General features: G+C 48.4%; 5 protein-coding genes across 5 annotated transcripts; 2 read left to right on the top strand and 3 right to left on the bottom strand.

Annotated features, from left to right (window-relative positions):
* Positions 1-532: 532 nt before the first annotated feature.
* Positions 533-6847, bottom strand: BJ212DRAFT_1375735 (uncharacterized protein). Its single transcript, XM_041336459.1, has 22 exons — positions 6624-6847; positions 6308-6565; positions 6236-6247; positions 6165-6183; positions 6103-6113; positions 5934-6049; positions 5590-5879; positions 5328-5523; positions 5070-5277; positions 4739-5022; positions 4656-4676; positions 4579-4585; positions 4475-4527; positions 4290-4418; positions 4205-4237; positions 4119-4155; positions 3292-4066; positions 1403-3242; positions 1234-1352; positions 1088-1174; positions 931-1039; positions 533-879 (listed from the first exon to the last, which is right to left on the bottom strand). Exons 1-22 carry the CDS (start codon positions 6682-6684, stop codon positions 766-768), a joined length of 4779 nt encoding a protein of 1592 aa, XP_041189884.1. The 5' UTR covers positions 6685-6847; the 3' UTR covers positions 533-765.
* Positions 6848-8095: 1248 nt separating this feature from the next.
* On the bottom strand, positions 8096-9123 carry BJ212DRAFT_1375727 (alpha-L RNA-binding motif-containing protein). Its single transcript, XM_041336458.1, has 7 exons — positions 8947-9123; positions 8821-8897; positions 8530-8770; positions 8407-8483; positions 8287-8359; positions 8175-8236; positions 8096-8112 (listed from the first exon to the last, which is right to left on the bottom strand). Exons 1-6 carry the CDS (start codon positions 9004-9006, stop codon positions 8213-8215), a joined length of 552 nt encoding a protein of 183 aa, XP_041189883.1. The 5' UTR covers positions 9007-9123; the 3' UTR covers positions 8096-8112; positions 8175-8212.
* Positions 9124-10320: 1197 nt separating this feature from the next.
* On the top strand, positions 10321-12364 carry BJ212DRAFT_1302107 (LIM-domain binding protein-domain-containing protein; the record flags this gene model as incomplete). The annotated part of the gene is made up of 6 exons (XM_041333220.1): positions 10321-10880; positions 10932-11013; positions 11063-11174; positions 11263-11747; positions 11800-11869; positions 11928-12364. The coding sequence occupies 6 exons, from the start codon at positions 10321-10323 to the stop codon at positions 12362-12364; spliced, it is 1746 nt and encodes a 581-aa protein (XP_041189882.1).
* Positions 12365-12774: 410 nt separating this feature from the next.
* BJ212DRAFT_1448504 (uncharacterized protein) lies at positions 12775-15979 on the bottom strand (the record flags this gene model as incomplete). Its single annotated transcript, XM_041338554.1, has 10 exons — positions 12775-12826; positions 12889-12955; positions 12987-13544; positions 13603-13705; positions 13791-14272; positions 14332-14421; positions 14605-14698; positions 14749-15412; positions 15463-15718; positions 15805-15979. 10 exons carry the CDS (start codon positions 15977-15979, stop codon positions 12775-12777), a joined length of 2541 nt encoding a protein of 846 aa, XP_041189881.1.
* Positions 15980-16281: 302 nt separating this feature from the next.
* On the top strand, positions 16282-17884 carry BJ212DRAFT_1375704 (uncharacterized protein). Its single transcript, XM_041336457.1, has 4 exons — positions 16282-16671; positions 16739-17116; positions 17169-17372; positions 17421-17884. Exons 1-4 carry the CDS (start codon positions 16618-16620, stop codon positions 17643-17645), a joined length of 861 nt encoding a protein of 286 aa, XP_041189880.1. The 5' UTR covers positions 16282-16617; the 3' UTR covers positions 17646-17884.
* Positions 17885-17918: the final 34 nt, after the last annotated feature.

The following is a 17918-nucleotide window of genomic DNA, read 5'->3' as shown; positions in this document are numbered from 1 at the left end:
GCAAGAACGACCACGGACTAGGCGCGGCATTTCCTGATGCAAGTTTAGGTTTGAGCCAAGTTTGAACGACAATGTGGAACTGCCACTGCCAGTGTCAGTGGCCGCCACAATATTATTCACCCTATCCGTGCCAGGCCTAGGTTGATGGATCATGCAGGCTCCACTCCCGGAGCCCTGTCTCACTTGACTCCACTGGGATCCCGACATTTCCGTTGATATCTGGTCGTCAACGCACGAGTACAAGACAAACACTAGGCAACGCTTTAAGTTTGCAGATGACTACTAAAGGCGTGCTCAGCCTACAGACACAATCGCATGGCCCTGAACAAGCGATGGCCGCGTGAGATATAATGTGTTAGTACAAACCGATGGTACAATTGAGTGAACGTCAAATGACTTGTCAGATGGACAGGGAAGTTATAGAAGTATGTAGCCCCATTATCCGCATACGTAGTTCGTCTCGAAACCTTAAACGATGGATGAAATAAGCATGGTGAATGCGTGTGATGCACAGATGCGGTTGCGATACTGCCAGTGGTGCCACAACGTTGTCATCTGTTTGCAAGAGAATATTTTTCCTTGTCAAGCCTCCGACAGATGGTTGCGATATATAGTAAGTTCATTCAATAATGACATGAGCTGTCTACAAGTGGTGGAGGGAATAACATACGTAAGGTGTAGCATAAGAGACAGATGTATGACGAACAATAAACCGACAATGAAATGTGAATCCGCAACATGGAAGCAGCAATGCTGTGTGGTATATTAGATAGTGCCAGTAGGGTCAAGCTTTGAAGTCCATGTCTGTAACTCCTTGAACGAGGGTGCGGCGAGTACGTGCGAGTTCGCAGTAGTAAAGAGTGTAAAACAAAATTGTTTCTATATGAATCTAAGCACGAATACATCTGAGATACGGATAGGAGGGCTTACATCCAAAAGCAGATCTTTTTGTGCATCACATTCAAGGTTTGCTCCGTGAAGACTGATAATACCGGCCTCCTCCAATTCGTTAGAGTGTGTGTAGATATGTAAATAGGGTCTAAATCAACCGTAAGCAGTGTTCGGCATGGAAAATTTGTTGGATTACCTTCGAAGGACGAACCAGCGCTTTTCCCAAACATTTTGACTGGCGTCTGTCAGAATCAGGAGATGGCCTCTTTTCGTGGGTCCGTCACTATGGAGGGGATTAGAGTTCAGGAACGGTCATAATCAATTAAGTAACCAGGAGCTTGCCTACGGGGTACCAGCGTAGCGGAGGAGTTCAGTTTCACGCCTTCTGGAAGCTCACGGGTGGAAGGCTTCCCAGATGTAATAACACAGTCGGTCTCTGTCGGAACTTGACTCAGAATGATCTGGGAATAACTGATGTCAAATTATGTAAATCCAACTTGAACCAGCTTACTTCTCCTGCATGGCCAAAGCGTTTTTGCCAGAGACCCAGTGCCTTCCGCAGCAGTGCTTCCGAACCCCAAACAGCAGCTCCCGAATCAGGGCGCACAGGCACGGGTAAACATGAAGATGCCGACAGCACCCGAACTGCTTGGACATCCGCTGCCCGCCGTTCCGTTAAGACAAGCCGGTTGTAGTCCTCCACGGCTGAGATACCACGCGGTTTCCACGTGCTTAGTAACTCCTCGCCGCGCACATATTTTTCCGACGTATCCAAGCGCCACAAATCCTGAGGCGAACGTGTCAGAGGAGGCGAAAGACGTAGGTTGAAGATTGAGCCGATACGGGAGGTGATCTTTCCCGAACTTAGGAACGTTAGGAATCGGTGTGGCGGGCGTGCGTCCCGTGTCTGAATGGTGACCGCAATGTCCATGCTAAACTGTACTGGTTCATTACACGTGTCCACAGCAACGGACCAGGCAACCTGTAGTACCACTCGGTGTGCACTCGCCGTGACTCGATTGAGCAGGAGAGAATCATGGACGCTTGAGTCCCATAGCGCTTCCGCCATGAGGGTCCCCGTTCCGTCCGGTCTGAACGCCACACTTTGATCTGCCAAGAGCGGGAGCGTAACCATTGCATTCGATGTCGAGTTGTGCTGGCGACCTTTCGGATCGAGGAGGCGGACATTTCCCAGACGTATTCTTGTGACATCTGTCCATGGGAGTTGTGGTCCAGAATCTGATAAAAGCACGAGAGCAATCCTGCGCTGCAGTCCCTGACGCAGAGAGAATACCCCCGGATCGAGGCTGCTCTGGGAAAGCACGGGTACTGGAATATACTGACCATCAGCCCCAAGCTCCTTGATCTGGACATAAGCGACTACGTCATGGGTTTGCTCCACTACAAAATCGGTTTCCGAGCGGCGCATCTGGGGAAGGATAACCGGAAGTGTGTCTGTGTGGGCCCCGGGAGGACCTGGCCAGTCATGAACCCTAAGTTCGCGCATCTCATCCCAGCGCTCAAGACGCTCCAAATAAGTGGGTTTAGCAGCCGCAAAGAACTCTATGGGAGCATAGCCTTGACGCAGGTATGTGATTACCTTAGAAGAAGTCACGATCGAAAATGCACGTCGAAACTTCAGCTCCGACAGAGAAGATGTCTCCACATCAAGTGCAATGGATGAGAATATCTCTTCGTTCGTGAGTGATGGTCCCACGAAAGATGATAAACGCAGTTGGAGGTGTAGTGCCGAGAAGTCGTGTGAGGATAAACCTTTGATCGAATCTACGGTTAGGAAGAAGCTGATCTTGCTTCCGGGCGGTATGGCCGATGGGGCTGGGGATGTAGGGCGGGTTGATGCGGGAGTACCATGCTTCGATGTTTGCAGAACACTGGTAATCTTAATATCCACGCGACACGAACCTATTGCTTCCGCAGTGTACCGGCAGAATATTGGCACGACTGATGTAGACGATATTCGGCGAGATAGGGGTGCAAGTGATAGTAGGGCATTGCCGATGAATGAGAATTGTGGGGGAGGAGAATCGTAAAAAGGTTCATCCGAGCTGAAATGCTGGGTATAGGATGGTCTGTCGATGTATGTAGTCAAGTTTCTCATTCGCTTGACTCGCTGCTGAAGTCGATCCAAGGACCAGGTGTAGATAGCATTATGCCGTTTGTCGAGAACCTTGACGGCGACGGAAGGCTGAGTTGCTGATGCTAGTGTGGGGTCGGCAACATCACCAAAGCCGTCCAGACCTCCGATTGTATCGACTCCAGATATCGGAGCTGCCAGGGACCCGCCGGAAGCAATGGTGAAGTTATAGGAAACTTCCTTGCCCAACTCTTTGCTAATTTGAATGAGACAGTTGATATCTGGAAATTCAAGTATCAACGCACCTAATTACGTTGGCTTCTTTCACAAGCACGGCATTGGACAGAACAGCTTCAGCCATTGAAAATGATCGATGGGCTCTCCACTTGTCCAGGACTTTACGAATGAGCCTTAACTGTCTTGCCGTATAAATGACGGGCTCGAAATGCACAACCTCTTCCTCAGATTCTCCCCGTGCCCGTGCATTTATTATGCGCTTAAGCTGCTGCTGCACCATTTTCAGTTGGTGCTCCATATGATCTTTCTCTACTTTCAAGTCTTCCGCCTCACTAGACTCTGTGATGGCTTGAAGACGGGACTCGAGTTGGTACTGAACGTCCTTTAGAGGTCCGTCAACGTCAGGTGTACTGTGACTCGCTCCAGCTTCAAGGCTCGTGTCGTCTGTAGTAGCGTCACTCAAAAAAGGTCGACCTGACTCGCTCCAGACATCATCCCGAACGCTAAGGCTACTTTCTGGTCGCGGTTTAGAGTTGTGATCTCGCATCGACTTCACCTTCGTAATGCGTTCGAAGAGCCTATTGATATCTTCGTCCGGTAGGTTATCAAGAGCGGGATCCAGGCCAAGGCGGGCGAGTGCGGCTTCTCGACGTGCAAAATTCCAGTCTACATCAGCTTCGTCTGCAGAAGATGCCCTCGATTCCGGGCGTGTGGATGGTGACACTGAATCCCCTTCCACATCGGCAACAGATACACTCAAGTGCATGTTGGATCTCGCTGTGGCGCGATCACGTTGCTTGCGGACTTCCTCAGGATTATTAAACCTGAAGACGTGGTGTTCCCCTAACAATACAGATAAGCTATTCTCCACCACTAAGAGGAAATATGTTCATACCAAGGATGATGCGGTATCCAGAACGCAATTTATAAGACTACATCAATGGTATTGAGTTCTTTCCTTTTAAAAACTAATTGGTTTACCTGTCCAGGAGAAACTTGCTTGCCGTTCAAGAACTGCAGACATAGTCAGGAAAATGCAGCTGCATACACAAAAGATGGTTCTCACGGTGACGCTCTTGGGCATGGCGTGAAGGGTCACCTTGCCGTCTGTATTTTCAAAGTAACAATGTTCCTCGAGGATATTTTCACCGCTCAGCCGAATGGCGGCGGGCTTTTCGCTGTCCAAGCGACCGACCTACCGAATGCCATATGTATGTTCAGTAGCAATGAGCAAGCGGAGAGCAATCATACGATGGTTGTGCCAGGTTTGAGTTGGTATATCAAACATTCGCTCATGAGAGGATCTGATGAAATACACAATCAGATTGCATTTGAGCTAAATCTCAAGCTCTCACCTTCATTCTGAAAAGATACAATAGAAATTTAAACACAAAATCCACAAAATCCACAAAGAAAAACGACATCCACTGACCAAGTTCACTAAATGCGGCATCTAAAAACAAATACGTCCGGCAGGTCAGCACAAAACACTCCCTTCACGTGTCCCATCCTCACCTTCTTCGGGGTATGTACTCCCACCAAATTCTTCTCGACCGTGATACCAAGCTCTTCAAGCGCCTTCTCCCGCTCTTTTTGTACCTCCTGTGTCCGAGACATCTTCTGCTCCCACGTCTCATTCAAACCCTGCATCAATTTCTCGCTCGTCTCCATCTGCTCCTGTAACTCCGCTTTGGTAACAGTCTTAATCTTTCCATCCTTCGTCTTATATGTGACCTTCTGTTTCTCAGGCGGAACGTGCGGGTCGAATGTATCCTCTCCGCTGGACGTCGCCACACGTGCTGAGGGGTGTCAACTGGCTGTCAAACTAGAAAACGACGAAGGTTACCTCTAAGCAATTCGAGTTCCTCCTTGAGCTCGCGAACAAGTTTGGCATTAGGGTCCTCGTTTACGACAGCCTTGTTCTTGATCTTCTTCGCTTGGTCAGCGTATCGCAGGGTACTCAGCGTCTCCTCGTAATCTGCAGGAGAGATAGCGGCTATCATAGCAGTTTTGGAGTTCCCGCCCAAAGTGTCTTTTAGCAACCATGTCAAGACCTAGTCAAGTTACATAAATAGGTATCATCCAGAAAAAATATATGACGCACTGAGTCACGGTAAGGCACAAATTCCTCAGCCTTTCCTTTCTTCCCCTTCTTCCCCCCATCCTGACTCGCAAGTGCAAGAGAAGAAATGACTTTTCCAAGGGTAGTGAGCGATTTATTAATATTCGCTCCCTCCTTCAAACGCTGTCCAGTGGCGCCTGTCGAATTAGCCCGCTCAGAACCTGCCAAGTCAACCAAACTACGTCGCGTCAAGTATACAAATCAATGAACACCTATCAGAAAATCGCAACACGAAGGGACGCACCTAATTCGTGACACCTTCTCGGTATCTAAATTCGTGTCTACATCGTGCCTTTTCATAGTCAATAACAGCGTAAATACTGCATGGGACCGAGAAGAGGTCTCGTTCATGTTCGTGGCAGCGACGGTGCGCGCTTTATTGCCCTCGTCCATGAGTGTCATCATCTCGTGGTAGCCGTTCACGACTAGCTTCGATAGATCCTCTACGTACGGACCCAAGCTAGGATGTTCGCGCACTCGAAGGTTTCCTGTGTTCTTTGGATTCAAGAGGTCGCGTACTTTCTCGTTATAGATCTAAGAGTGAAATAAAGTGAAAGATTATGTTAGGATTCAAAGCATGCGGCGTACCTCAATGTAGGAAACCTCTACAGTGAAACTGATATTGGGGTCTGCAGCCTTCTTATCCTCTACACGTACAAACAGCTCGGAACATGTCAAGGGTATTATTCCCTTGTCGGGTCCATCTAGTGATCATCTCCATAAGTAACATGCGAGTCATTTGTTTCATCATACGCACATCCCATCATACTGTACACCAATCGTCAGTATTACACACCCAGAGAATATTTTTGAACACACCTATATGATTTACCAGACCCTGGTCAAGGCACATGAGTCATATCCAGTAACGAAATAAAACGCAAGCATACCAGTCTGCCCATCTGCCAGACCAAAGTAGCATCAGCACACTTGAAAAAACAAGCCAAAAAGAAACCACTCACAAGCCAAAATACAAGCATTAAATCCCGCAAATCCGTGGTCCAACAACTCCTTTCCCAGGTCGTCATACAAAGTCTGCTGCGAACAGTACCCCGGTTCATCTCGTGGTCCCGCAGACCAATAACTCCTATCAAAACTAAAGGCCATCGTCTTGCGTTCCGTAGCGCGTTTGGAGTCTTGCTGAGAACCATGTTCCGGTGGGTCGAGGAAAGTCTGGTTGCCCTGCATCCGTATGAGTGGTTTGGCACCTCGTGCGAGTTCTGTAGGCGAGAATTGGGATGAGTATGAACGATGCATGCGTATCCCTCACAAACGCACCGCGAGAATTGAGGGGTCTACATCGTACCACCACTTTGATGTTGCCGTCTCCTTCGGCCATAGTCAAAGTGGAGTATAAAGCAGGAGCTCTGAACCAATAATTGCGAGTCCTGCGTCAAGAAAATGATCTATGAGTGAGAAATGTCGCAGAATGATAGTTGTAGCTAGATTTGAGATAAAAGGAAGGGTATTGGTCTGGCGGTAGTTTAACGCGTTTGAGCAGGGATCAAATTCACGTGTGGATTACAAAATCCATGGTCTATATCACATACTATTTTGGTCTACTTTGACCTACTCAGTGATTCAACGACAGCCATCGATGCCTCGACGTCCTCTAGCATCGTCTTCGACTCAAGTACTCATTCACGACTGATGCCAATCATCAAGGATGCTAAAAATCGACCGGCATCCGGACTGAACCCGTAGCTCGGTTTACTTGCGATCGACTTTAGGTCTCGGTTATACGCTCTTCAGAAATTATGAAATGGACCTGACGCTCAGCTATAATACCACAGGCTTTTCACTCTGACGAATAAGTTCAATTTTGCAACAGCCCTCACTTTGTCACTGTCACGAGACCCGCCTTGTCGACAAGAGTGGCACAAAAACGATTGATGTCCGAACTCACGCGTCCCTAGCATCATTTCCTTAACATGTATACGAATCCAGTATTATGGTTTTACACCTTACAACGGCCCTTGCTTTGTGGTTATCACGAGACGGCGGCGCACCCACCATAGATGGCGAAGGTGGAGAATACAGGGATGCGTGGAGACCGTATGGGAACGTGAAGAGAATTGGAGGAAGATTATAAGTCCCGTAGTATGTCGCAATCATTCAAGGTAATGTATTCACTCATTAGTCGCAAATATATAAATTCCTTACTGGATCCTCCAACTTGTATAAGCCACTTGCATGTGTCTTTTGAACGGGTTCCACTCATACTCTGCAGTACAGCACACGCGTCATTTGGTGAACTGTTGCTCTCCATATGATCATTTGACGACGTTCTGCGCGACCCCGATTTGAAGTACTACTCGGATAATGATTGTCGGAAATCATAGTGATCTGCTTGATTTGGCAAGGTTGCATTCAACGAAAACACATAGTCCAAAATGGCGCGTACCCCTGCCTCCTTCACGGCCCTGTTGCCGCCTAACAGCCATTATTATCTTCCTGCTGAATGTATTGCAATTCATATTCGGGTTGACCCGTGTACAAGTGGCAGCTCCCATTGCAGCGAAGATATGATCGATAATTCCAGTAGCAAGAACAACAAGTAACCACACATGGTTAAAGAAGCAGCTCCCTGTCTATTCATAACAGCGTATTAAGACCTATAATGAGTCCAAACCCTAGCACAATCACGAGAATATGTGAACGAGTGCAGTGTTGTTACGACTTTTATGCTGTGTCGTCGGCAGTCTGAATATGACATGCTTCGAGTGCCTGCCGTCAAGACAGTCAAGGGAGCGGCACCGAGAATAGGCTGATGAAGGTAAGCGAGTTAAGGTTAAGTCCGCAGGAACCGACAACACGGAGGCAACACACATGACGACATTATCGACTGTGAACATGTCGATGGGCGATCATAGTAGATCGTAATCGTCGAGCTTTGGAAGATGGTCAGAAAGGGATGTGAATTTTGCAATCGATCGCTCACCTCGTCGTTGTAGTTCATGATGGTCCTCTTCAACTTGGAAGTGTCGACCCAAGTGACGAAGTCTTCCATGTGTCTGAGAGGCGATGAGAATACACAAACGAGATTAATTTTGTAACGCACCTCGTGACAAGAAAAGCGGGATCGGTAATAGTATCAGGACCAACACGGACATGACCCTGCTCGATAAATTTTGCAGCCTGAAGAAGTGAGTTGGGAGTGAAAGTTGAATAGGTTTGGACATACTGCGCTGACTGTTTCTGCCATCTTGCTCATGCACATGAAAACGGCAAGGCGACGCCTGCAAAATGCAGCGACGGTGAGCTTGTTGTCAACGTCGCTCAATTTTGCTTGGGAGTTGAGTACGCCTATGTCATAGAGTTTAGAGAGTAGCTGTGACTCCATGCGGGTACGAAACGGGTCTTGAGCCGGTAGAACGGATAGACGGTGTGCGAATGATCTTAGAGCACCGCAGAGCTTGTTGTACCTGTGATGATGTTCATGATAACATGATCGACGGAGGAGTTAGAAGCTTACTTGTGGTAATCTTCTCTGTCCTGGATATGGTACCTGCGAATGACTTTGATCTCACGAATATTTGCGTCTTGTTTCCACTTTTATGGTCTTTGGTTAATGATTTATTGAATACAGAATGAGACATACATTTAGAAAGTCGACTTTCTTGAGCAATTTCTGCTCATGATACTTGAATTTACGGACCATGAGTGCTGTTGAATGCTGTGTTTATAAAATTTTGATTCCGGTGATTGTGCTGTCAAGCACGTGGTAAACGAAGGCTGCGTGTGAGAGTCTTGGTAGGTACTTGGACTAGATTCAAACTTGGACGACGTCGACCCTTGTCGTCCTCCGACCATCTCAATTAATAATTTAGCTAGTCGACTTTGTCGTCGTCATCGTCCTCGTCGTACTTGTCGTCGTACTCGTCGAGCTCGTCGTTGTCCTCCCCCTCGTCATCGTTCTACTCTTCACATATCTTTGATCGTCATGAACGTTCGACAAGGTGACATGCTTCGACCACAGAGCATGGCACAACTCTCCATGAATCCCTCTCCTCACTTTCAACAACAGCCGCCACAGCAGCAGCAGCAGCCTCCTCCGAGTCACGTCTCGCTCATGCCAACTAACGCAATGAACTTACTCGCAGCCGGTTCACAACCCCAAAACGGCATGCAGCAACAGACACAATATGACATGCGCCGTCGTCAGCAGTTACACCAGATGCAGCAGCATCAACAACAACAACAGCAGCAGCAGCAGCATCAACAGCAGCAGCAGCAGGCACAGAACGTCCAGATGAACACCGCAGCAGTAGCTTCACAAGCTAATTCTCATATGAACTCTATTTCTCAACACCCTCTTCAATCAATCGCTTTTTCGGGTAACATGATGCCTCAAGCTGGAAACAATCTTGGTCAGGTCAGAAGAGTCTCCTCTCATCCACAGGCGCTCAATCAGGTCAATCACGTCCAAGCAATCCATTCCGGTCAACCAAGTATGCCTGGCATACCTCCAATGAATCCACAAAATAATATTCCTTCTCATTTACGCCAAACATCCGCTCAACCAATGTTGTCTCGCATCCCCGGCTCAATTCCTGGCTCAATGTCTCCAGAGTTGTTAAATCGCTCTCAAGGTCAAAATCCAATGCGAACTCAATCATCACAACCCCAGTTGATGAACAGTCTACCACAACCAACTCTTCCTCAAGCCGGAACTCCCACAACGATGCCACCAAATGGTTTTCCATCCCACTCACATCATCCAATCACTTCCTCTTCCCCTCGTCCTGGAGGGCCCCAAGGCCATGCCACTAATATGATCATGGGTACACCAGGTCCTTCACAACCACCCAGTTCCCGTCCAATAAATCCCGGTGATGGAGTATTCATGGGTATCCAGAATCCCCAATTCAACCCTGGCTTTACGCCTGGAGGTAATCGAATATCGGCCGCCAACTCTTCCTTCACCACTTTTGTGCCATCATCCATCCAGGGCGACATGGAAATACAGCAGAACATGACGGATGTCATGTCTAATCCAGGCGGTCGTTCTGGATTCCCCACTCCTGCCCAGCAGTTTGAGATGCAGCACACCGATAACAATTTTAGTGCTAATTTCAGCATGCCGACCCAAGTAAACGTCCCTCCTCGTCCCCCATCTCATCCCACGTCCGGTACACATCCTTCCATACCACCTCGACAACTCCCACCTCCCCATCATCACTCTCCGCATCAGCCCGATCCTATGGCAGGTCATGCACAACCTCCTCCAAGACCCCATTCGCAGCCGCAGGGTCCCTCTGTTAGGCCACCATCACAAGCTGGACCGTCGCAAACACCCCGGGCCTCGCATACCCAGCTTCCGCCTTCATCCTCCACCGGTCTCCTACCTCCTACACGTATACCCCCCATCACACAAGCGCAGACGTCACCGCATCAACAGCGGCAGGCAACTCCGGGGCAGCAGCCAATAGCTCCACGGCCGCCGCAGTCTTCGACGAGTGCTGCTGCACCTCCTGTTACGACCGCGCCGTCCTCGGAGTCGACGGTCCAGCCTCCTATCCGCGCCTCCCCTGTGTAAGTGTGATTCAGATTGCTTATTTTGGCTCTACTTATGTTCTCCCAAAGGGTGGCCATGCCCGTTGGTCTTGGCCAGGGTCTTGTTCGATTGCTCCAATTTAGCGGTGTCCTTTCAGCCGAAAACCCCACTGTACGTCATTTCATATTAATATCATCCCTCAATCATGAATCCTCGGTAGAAACATCAGCTATCACACTGGGAAACTGTTGTGAAAGACTACTTCACTCCGAAGGCCATCATGAAATTTACCTTATGGAAAGATAACCAGCGGAATGAAGCGAAGCCTTTCGGTCAGTCGTAAAGCTCTCAAATCTACACTTTACTTATCCCTTCCGGCATCAGAGATCGGCGTCCCCATACTGCCTCGGTTTTTTCTAGTTACCACCCAATCTGGCGTTAAATCCATGACACTCTCGCTAGATGGTGCCAGAGAACGGCTACTCTCACAACACCATGCGGTAGTGGAGTGTGTTGCAGCTGTTTGGACATACCGATACACCAACGGGTACACAGTCACACTTCGGGGCCCGCTCACAGTCCACGTTCTTCTGATTCCTCACCCAAACACCGCCCCCTCCCAAACACCGCCATATTCCCTCAAATTTGATCACCTTCAATTCGATGCAAATCTTCACGAAAAATTCATCGCATTAGATTCAGTAATGGGTCATAGGCAATCGGAGTCGCCGAAGACGCCACGCGTGAGGACGGCACCGACGCCAAGTCCGAACGGGACGGTGATGCATAGGATGGATGATGAGAGGATATGGGAAGAACCCAGAGTTATGATCGACCATGCGTCGATACCGGGAGAACCTGTGAACGCATTTGGGATTCCGCAAGCCACGATGCGATGTCTGGAGGTGTGTACTTTTCGGCTGCGCGTTTTTCTTTGCTGAATATGAGGCGCGGTAGTTGGCGGAAAGTGTTAGTCAGATGACCGATCTAATCGCATTCGCGAATGAAACGAAACTGGGACCAATGGGTAATGTTTGCTTGTTGAGACTCTTAGTGAACGGTTACTGACATTCTGGAATTGTTAGATGCTCTTGAAAAGCTAGCGGAAAAGCTACGAGAAGGATCTCAAGGGGGTCCCTACATGGGCATGCCTCTTTCAAATGGGCACTTCCTCCCCTTTCAAGCCATGAATGGGCTCTCATCGTCGCCAGCGGTGACATTGTATCACAGCATGTCTTCATCCCCGTCAGTATCGCATCCTGGGCCCTCTGCGCACTCCCCCCAAAACCTCCCTCCTTCGGCTGACAACTCACAAAAGCAGACCAGACCCCCGACCGCATCTGGCGCGGCACCCCCCAACTCCTCAACTCCAGCCAATGCACCCACACCTTCCCAATCTGGCATGACAACGCCTTCAATGACCTCGGCTACCCTCAAACGCAAGACCAACGACACCAACTCGCCTTCTCAATCAAATGCCGAGCCATCAAAAAAGACGCGAAAATTGACCCAGAGACGGTAGCGGATGCTTAATATATATTCGGGATTTCTTTTGTTGCTTCGTCGTCGATCGATCTGAGCGATCATATTGTTTTGTCGCATTGCATGATGCTGAATATACCAGCTTCGATATCGACATAGTATTCTATCTTTGCTAGGGATGTATCTTGCCACGCTCATTGTCAAGTAGAAATGCCTTACATACATCTGTTTTTATTTATAGCTCTCCCTGTATCATCACACGGCGTGTTCAGCTTCCTTTGATTTCTGAGTTCTTGGGGTATCGACGTTTCAACATTGCAACGCTGACTGACGCGATAGACCGTCATCAAGATGCCGTCGTATTGGATATCAAAAATGTTAGTCCACAAAACATGCTCAATGCTGTATATGATGTTACCGCCCATCTCTCTGAACTCCTTCCCATCTGCATCATGAAAAAATAGGTTCGTGACTAAAATCGCACTGATCGCCATATCTGCACCTGTTATTACGTTAAATCAGTTTTAGTCCCACGATCCAGAATTTGGTATGTTCGATGCTCGCCTTCCTTCTGCAAAAAAACTGCATGGTTTTCGTTTACTACTTCTATACGACCCATCTTCTCCCCGTCCTCGACCACGTCCGCGACCAGCGAAACTGACCCCTATCTGATGCCCATCGCCCGCGAGCACTGCCGTTGTCAGCATATCCTCGACCATAATCACCAGTGGTAGCATTCGGATTCCAGTTCTGATCTGTGCCTCCAAATTGGGCTTGCATACCGGTTCCAGATGGGTGCTGGTTGAACAGCGCCTGGGCCTGCTGCATCAATTCTTGCACCTGTTCTGGGGCAATAGGCAATTGTGAAAGCAGTGCGGGATCAAAGCCAAATGATTGGACGCCCGTGCTGCTGGGCGCACTCATCGCATCAAAACCTCCCGATAATTGACCTACGAGATCAGCAACAGATGCGGCGTTCGGCTGAGGCAATTCTGCTTCTCTCCAGAAGAAATTATCGCACTCTGACCCCACTGTCATGATCTTCACGTCCACATCTATCTCGTCATCACCGATGGTCGTTGTGGGCTCGCCAGGACTGTCAGGTATCTGTGCTGGCGACATATATAGTGCACCCAAAGCTGTTTGCTCACGCTCCTCCTGAGTCATCTTTTCCGCACTATTCTGTCCGCGTTGGGATACTTCGAGATCGAGTTCGAGAGCTACATATTGTGTTTATTAATTGGTGGTGACTCATGATAACAATGATAATTTGCTCACTTATTGGGTCCGTCCAATCGATTACTTCCTCGAATAGGGGAGCATGTAGAGCAGCACCTTCTCCCCGATCCAAATCGCGCAAACTGTGAGCAGTATGAATGCCCTATGTGAACAAAACACACAAAGGTATTCGTGACATCAATATAAGTACTGTACGCCAATATAAAAAACGAGAGTAGAATGCTGACATCAACAGGGTCATCGTCATACACAGCCCGTTCTATCAGCCGGATCGATTCTAGTTGACCATCAGGAGCCCAAGTCACAGATTTTCTCTTCGTTCTTCCAGAAGTCACCAGGGGCGGCGTAATCGACATCGAAGCTGGTGGCGGTGTGGGCGTTACTGGAGAGTCTCTGCGCCCTTTACCCATTGACTTCAATGCCTCCTGGAACGGATCAATCGACGATGGTTGCGCAACATTGAGATCAGGTTCCCTCTTGACAGGTGCCGGGGCTTTCTTGAAGCTTGGTAACTTGGCTTTCGGTTTCGGCGCAGAAAAGAATGAGGAATCGGAACGAGCATCTTTGACGGCGACAATAGGCTTCATCTCTTTCTTCACCGCCGTTGGCTTCGACGCGGAGGCAGTAGGCGCCACAGCAGCCTTTTTCGCAGGTGGTGGCGCTTTCGTTGATGGCTGTTCGACAGGCTTTCGCTTTTTAAGCTTCGAGTCTGCAAGGCATGGGTTGATGAGCGCTTGTTCACTGGTGCAACGAACTGACGTGACCCACCCTCAGTTTGAGTATTTTCTGCCTGCTTTTGGGCAGTTTCGACCAATTGTCGCCATCTCCGTTCCAAGTTCGATGCCATGTCCTTGATCGCTGCACATTTGGGTAACACAGAAATCAAACAAAAGTTAGATACATGTAATTTTCGTTCGCTCAAGCAAGTAGTAATAATACGACAGACACGCAAACTTTGGTTGCAAGGCCGAGATCGTACACGGTTCGCGGAGTCTCTCACGGAGACCGCGTGAGTGGATATTTGCGAAACCAAACGCTCACCTGGAGCTGGAGGCTCCTTGACTAACTTGACGATGATCTTGCCTAACTTTGAGGACTTGAGTGACTCGACTGACAACGGTAACCTGTCGATGATCTTTGCACGATATTAGAGGCGACTTGCAGCCTTGAGTTTGCGTAACATACGTGAAGTAACGGCATTACAGTGTCAACCAAAGGGGTGTCAGACTTGGCTGTGGCAGCAGCTTTTAGCCATTCCCGAGTAATGTCCATAGCGGTGTTATTTTCGGACCACGCCCGAAAATAATGATTGCCGGCGTTATCGCGGATCTTGGTGAGGATTTCCATTCGCAGGGCAGGTTCGACCTCCTCAGAACCAAAGTCGTCAATGAGATTAACAAGGTTGTTAATAGCACGTGCACCACCAAATGCGTTGGGCTGCAAAAGTGGTTTGATGTCAGTGACAAAACTATCCTTTCGAGCCTGGATGTTTATGGTCGGTGGTTGTGCGGGAGCAGCAGTGGTGGAGGTCGCGGTGGAAGTTGAAGGTGTAGATGGCGATTGTGCATAGAATGAAGATAATTGTCCCATCATTGTAGAAGTAGGTGAATGAAGAACATGGGGCGAAAGAGTGCCTTGAGACTGTGATGTGGGTTGATGCTGAGTTAAATGCGAAGAATAAAAATGTGCGGGAAGAACATAGGCAGGATTAATGGATAAAGTAGGATGCTGATATTGATATGGATGTCGTGGTTGGGATTGGGGAGTGGGTTGAGCTGCATGAGTTGGAGACTGCGTATATTGTCGGGGTGGTTCCGATCCAGATCCATTCATAGTTGTCAATGCGGGACTGTAACAAGTGTGTGAATAAAATGAGTACACGAAGGAGGTGGAACGCACTCGATCATCATCGGCTGCTGGTTCTGTGCGGAGGTCGATTGATGCTGAGAAGCGGACTGTTGAGAGGAGGTCGTAGAAGTCGCACCATTGAGTGTGGAATAATTCGACAATGGTAAGTGGGTTTGTGGGTTAGTCCAGGACATTGAACCATAAGGTACGGCGTTATAGGGACCGGGAACTGAAGATAAGTAGAATGGATTGAATGGACCGCCATAATACGCAGGTGGTTGAGAGATGGATGAAGACGTTGAAGGTCCTGATAACCATTTTTTTAAACATTTTTTATACAAGGGCGCTCAACAGCGTGTTTGGAACACGGGCGCTTATGAATGAGATGCTTACCCGCGAGGTCACCTATCGTATAGTCGCTCAAATCGAGACTTGGCTGTTGCGCAGTTGTTCCAGGAGGACCTCCTGCTCCATTTGCAGGAGACGACTGTTCTTTCCAGTCGTCGGTGGATGGAGAGCCTCCAGTTAAATTCTGCGTCCAGTTTTGCGCATTCGAATACAAATCCATAAGGACTGTTTTCTTCTTTTTCTGCTGCTTCGTTCTCAAGCGTTATTGGGCAACACTAAACGGCTTATTTCTGTGCAACGAGACGCAGGAAAAGCAGGAAAGAAATGTAGACGGTATACAAGCCTTCTATCACCTTTTTTTTGCAGTGCGTTTCTACGGCTCAAACTGCCTGAGAGACCTGGCTCAGTTGAGGGTGCGAGTGTCAGCTTGGTCGCCACTGCAAACAACCCACATGATCTTCTTTTTTTAATCTCCGATTTAATAATCAAACTCGGCGACTCGGCAGAAGTCATAAGGGTCGGGTCAACGTTGTCATTAATGTCTATGCAGTGGACATGTCAAGGAGAACCACGACACTGTCTTCTATTACACGTGTAGGTCTAACAAGACGATAAGGAATGATGCATCAAGACTCTTGACTATCATTAGACTACGGGTCGCTATCCGAGCTACAGGTTTGGGCTTAACTTTAGTTCATTACCTGATTTTCCTATTGATTACAATTGTTCCAATAGGAATCCTAATAGCTGTCAACAAACAACAGTTTATAATTACTTACAAGCGTCAACAAACTTGTTGATTTTTCACATTTGAATCCTTCCCTTGTCTTTTTTCATTACCCTCCTTTCCTAATAATCATGCCACCTAAAGAGCCAAAAGAAGAACTTGACCTTGACGAGAAGAAGGCTCAGGTCCGTATTCTCTAATACATCTTCTAATCATCGCGTCTGCTCACTCTCGACGCGTTCTCCTATTTAGCTCGCGATCAAGTTTAACAATGCCGCACGTCAGTTCAGTGCTCTTGCTGAGGTGCTTTCCAAGGCTGTCGCCGAAGTACCCATCGATGAAACGACTGTTAACAGTCTCACCGAACTCCTGAACGCCGCAATCGCCAAACCGTCGCGTAAGCGTAAGCTCGTCGCGCTTGAGATCGGTGAGGATGGTCTCCCCAGAAAGAGGAAGCGCGAAAAGAGAGCCAAGGATCCAAATGCACCAAAGGGTCCCGCCTCCGCCTACATCCTGTTTCAAAATGACATTCGTTCTGCGTACAAGAAAGAACATCCAGACATGTCTAACAAGGAGCTGCTAAGGCTCATCGGTGACCAGTGGAAGACGTTATCTGAAGACAAGAAAGATGTACGTGTTTTTCAAGCGTATGTACTTGGTCATCGCTCATCCGTATCATCAGTTCTACCGTGATCAGCATGGAAGGGCTAAGAAGAAACACGAAGTTGACCTTGCTGCCTATAATGCCCAAAACCCCGACCACGTTCCTGCAGAGGCCAAGGACAGCGAGAAGAAGAAAAAGAAGAAGCAAGAAGAGCCAGAACAACCCGCAACGAAAGAGGTTGCAAAGGCTGCTCCCAAAGCTACCAAGAAGGTCGCTGTTCCTGTACGCTCTTTTGTCCCAGTTGTGATCTTCACTGACGTTGCTTATCAGAAGGTGGTTCCAAAATCTAAAGAGGTGGTTGAAAGTTCAGGATCTGAGGTAGAGGATCCGACGGAAGTTGAAGCCTCGGATGCAGAGTCGTCAGACGATGAGCCGGCCCCGAAAGCCAAAGCCAAGGCGACCACGGATGAAGACTCCGAGTCCGAGTCTGAAGTTGATAGCTCTTCTGAGGATGAGGCTCCTCCCCCACCTCCCGCAAAGAAGTCCAGAAAATGATGACAAGAGTTCCCCTCCGTGAATCGGTTCTACGTTGGTTATCTTTGATCTTCTTCGTATGATACATATACTCTACTATTTTATCGTCAGCAAGCATATGGCTATTGATTCTTTTGAATACTATACATACTATTCTTCAATGAACCCTCTTTTCAGGCCATTGGTCGGATGTACATAGCATCATGTAGGGCTTACGTATACTGCTATAAACGCAGCAAACCTGTGACAAGTCACCCAGTGTGCGAGAGCGGCTGACCACTATATAAACAGCAA

Source organism: Suillus subaureus, assembly GCF_016647635.1.
Source record: "Suillus subaureus strain MN1 chromosome Unknown BJ212scaffold_30, whole genome shotgun sequence".
Taxonomy (NCBI): domain Eukaryota; kingdom Fungi; phylum Basidiomycota; class Agaricomycetes; order Boletales; family Suillaceae; genus Suillus; species Suillus subaureus.
Note: the sequence above shows the minus strand (reverse complement) of the source record. Positions and strands in the feature narration are given on the sequence as shown.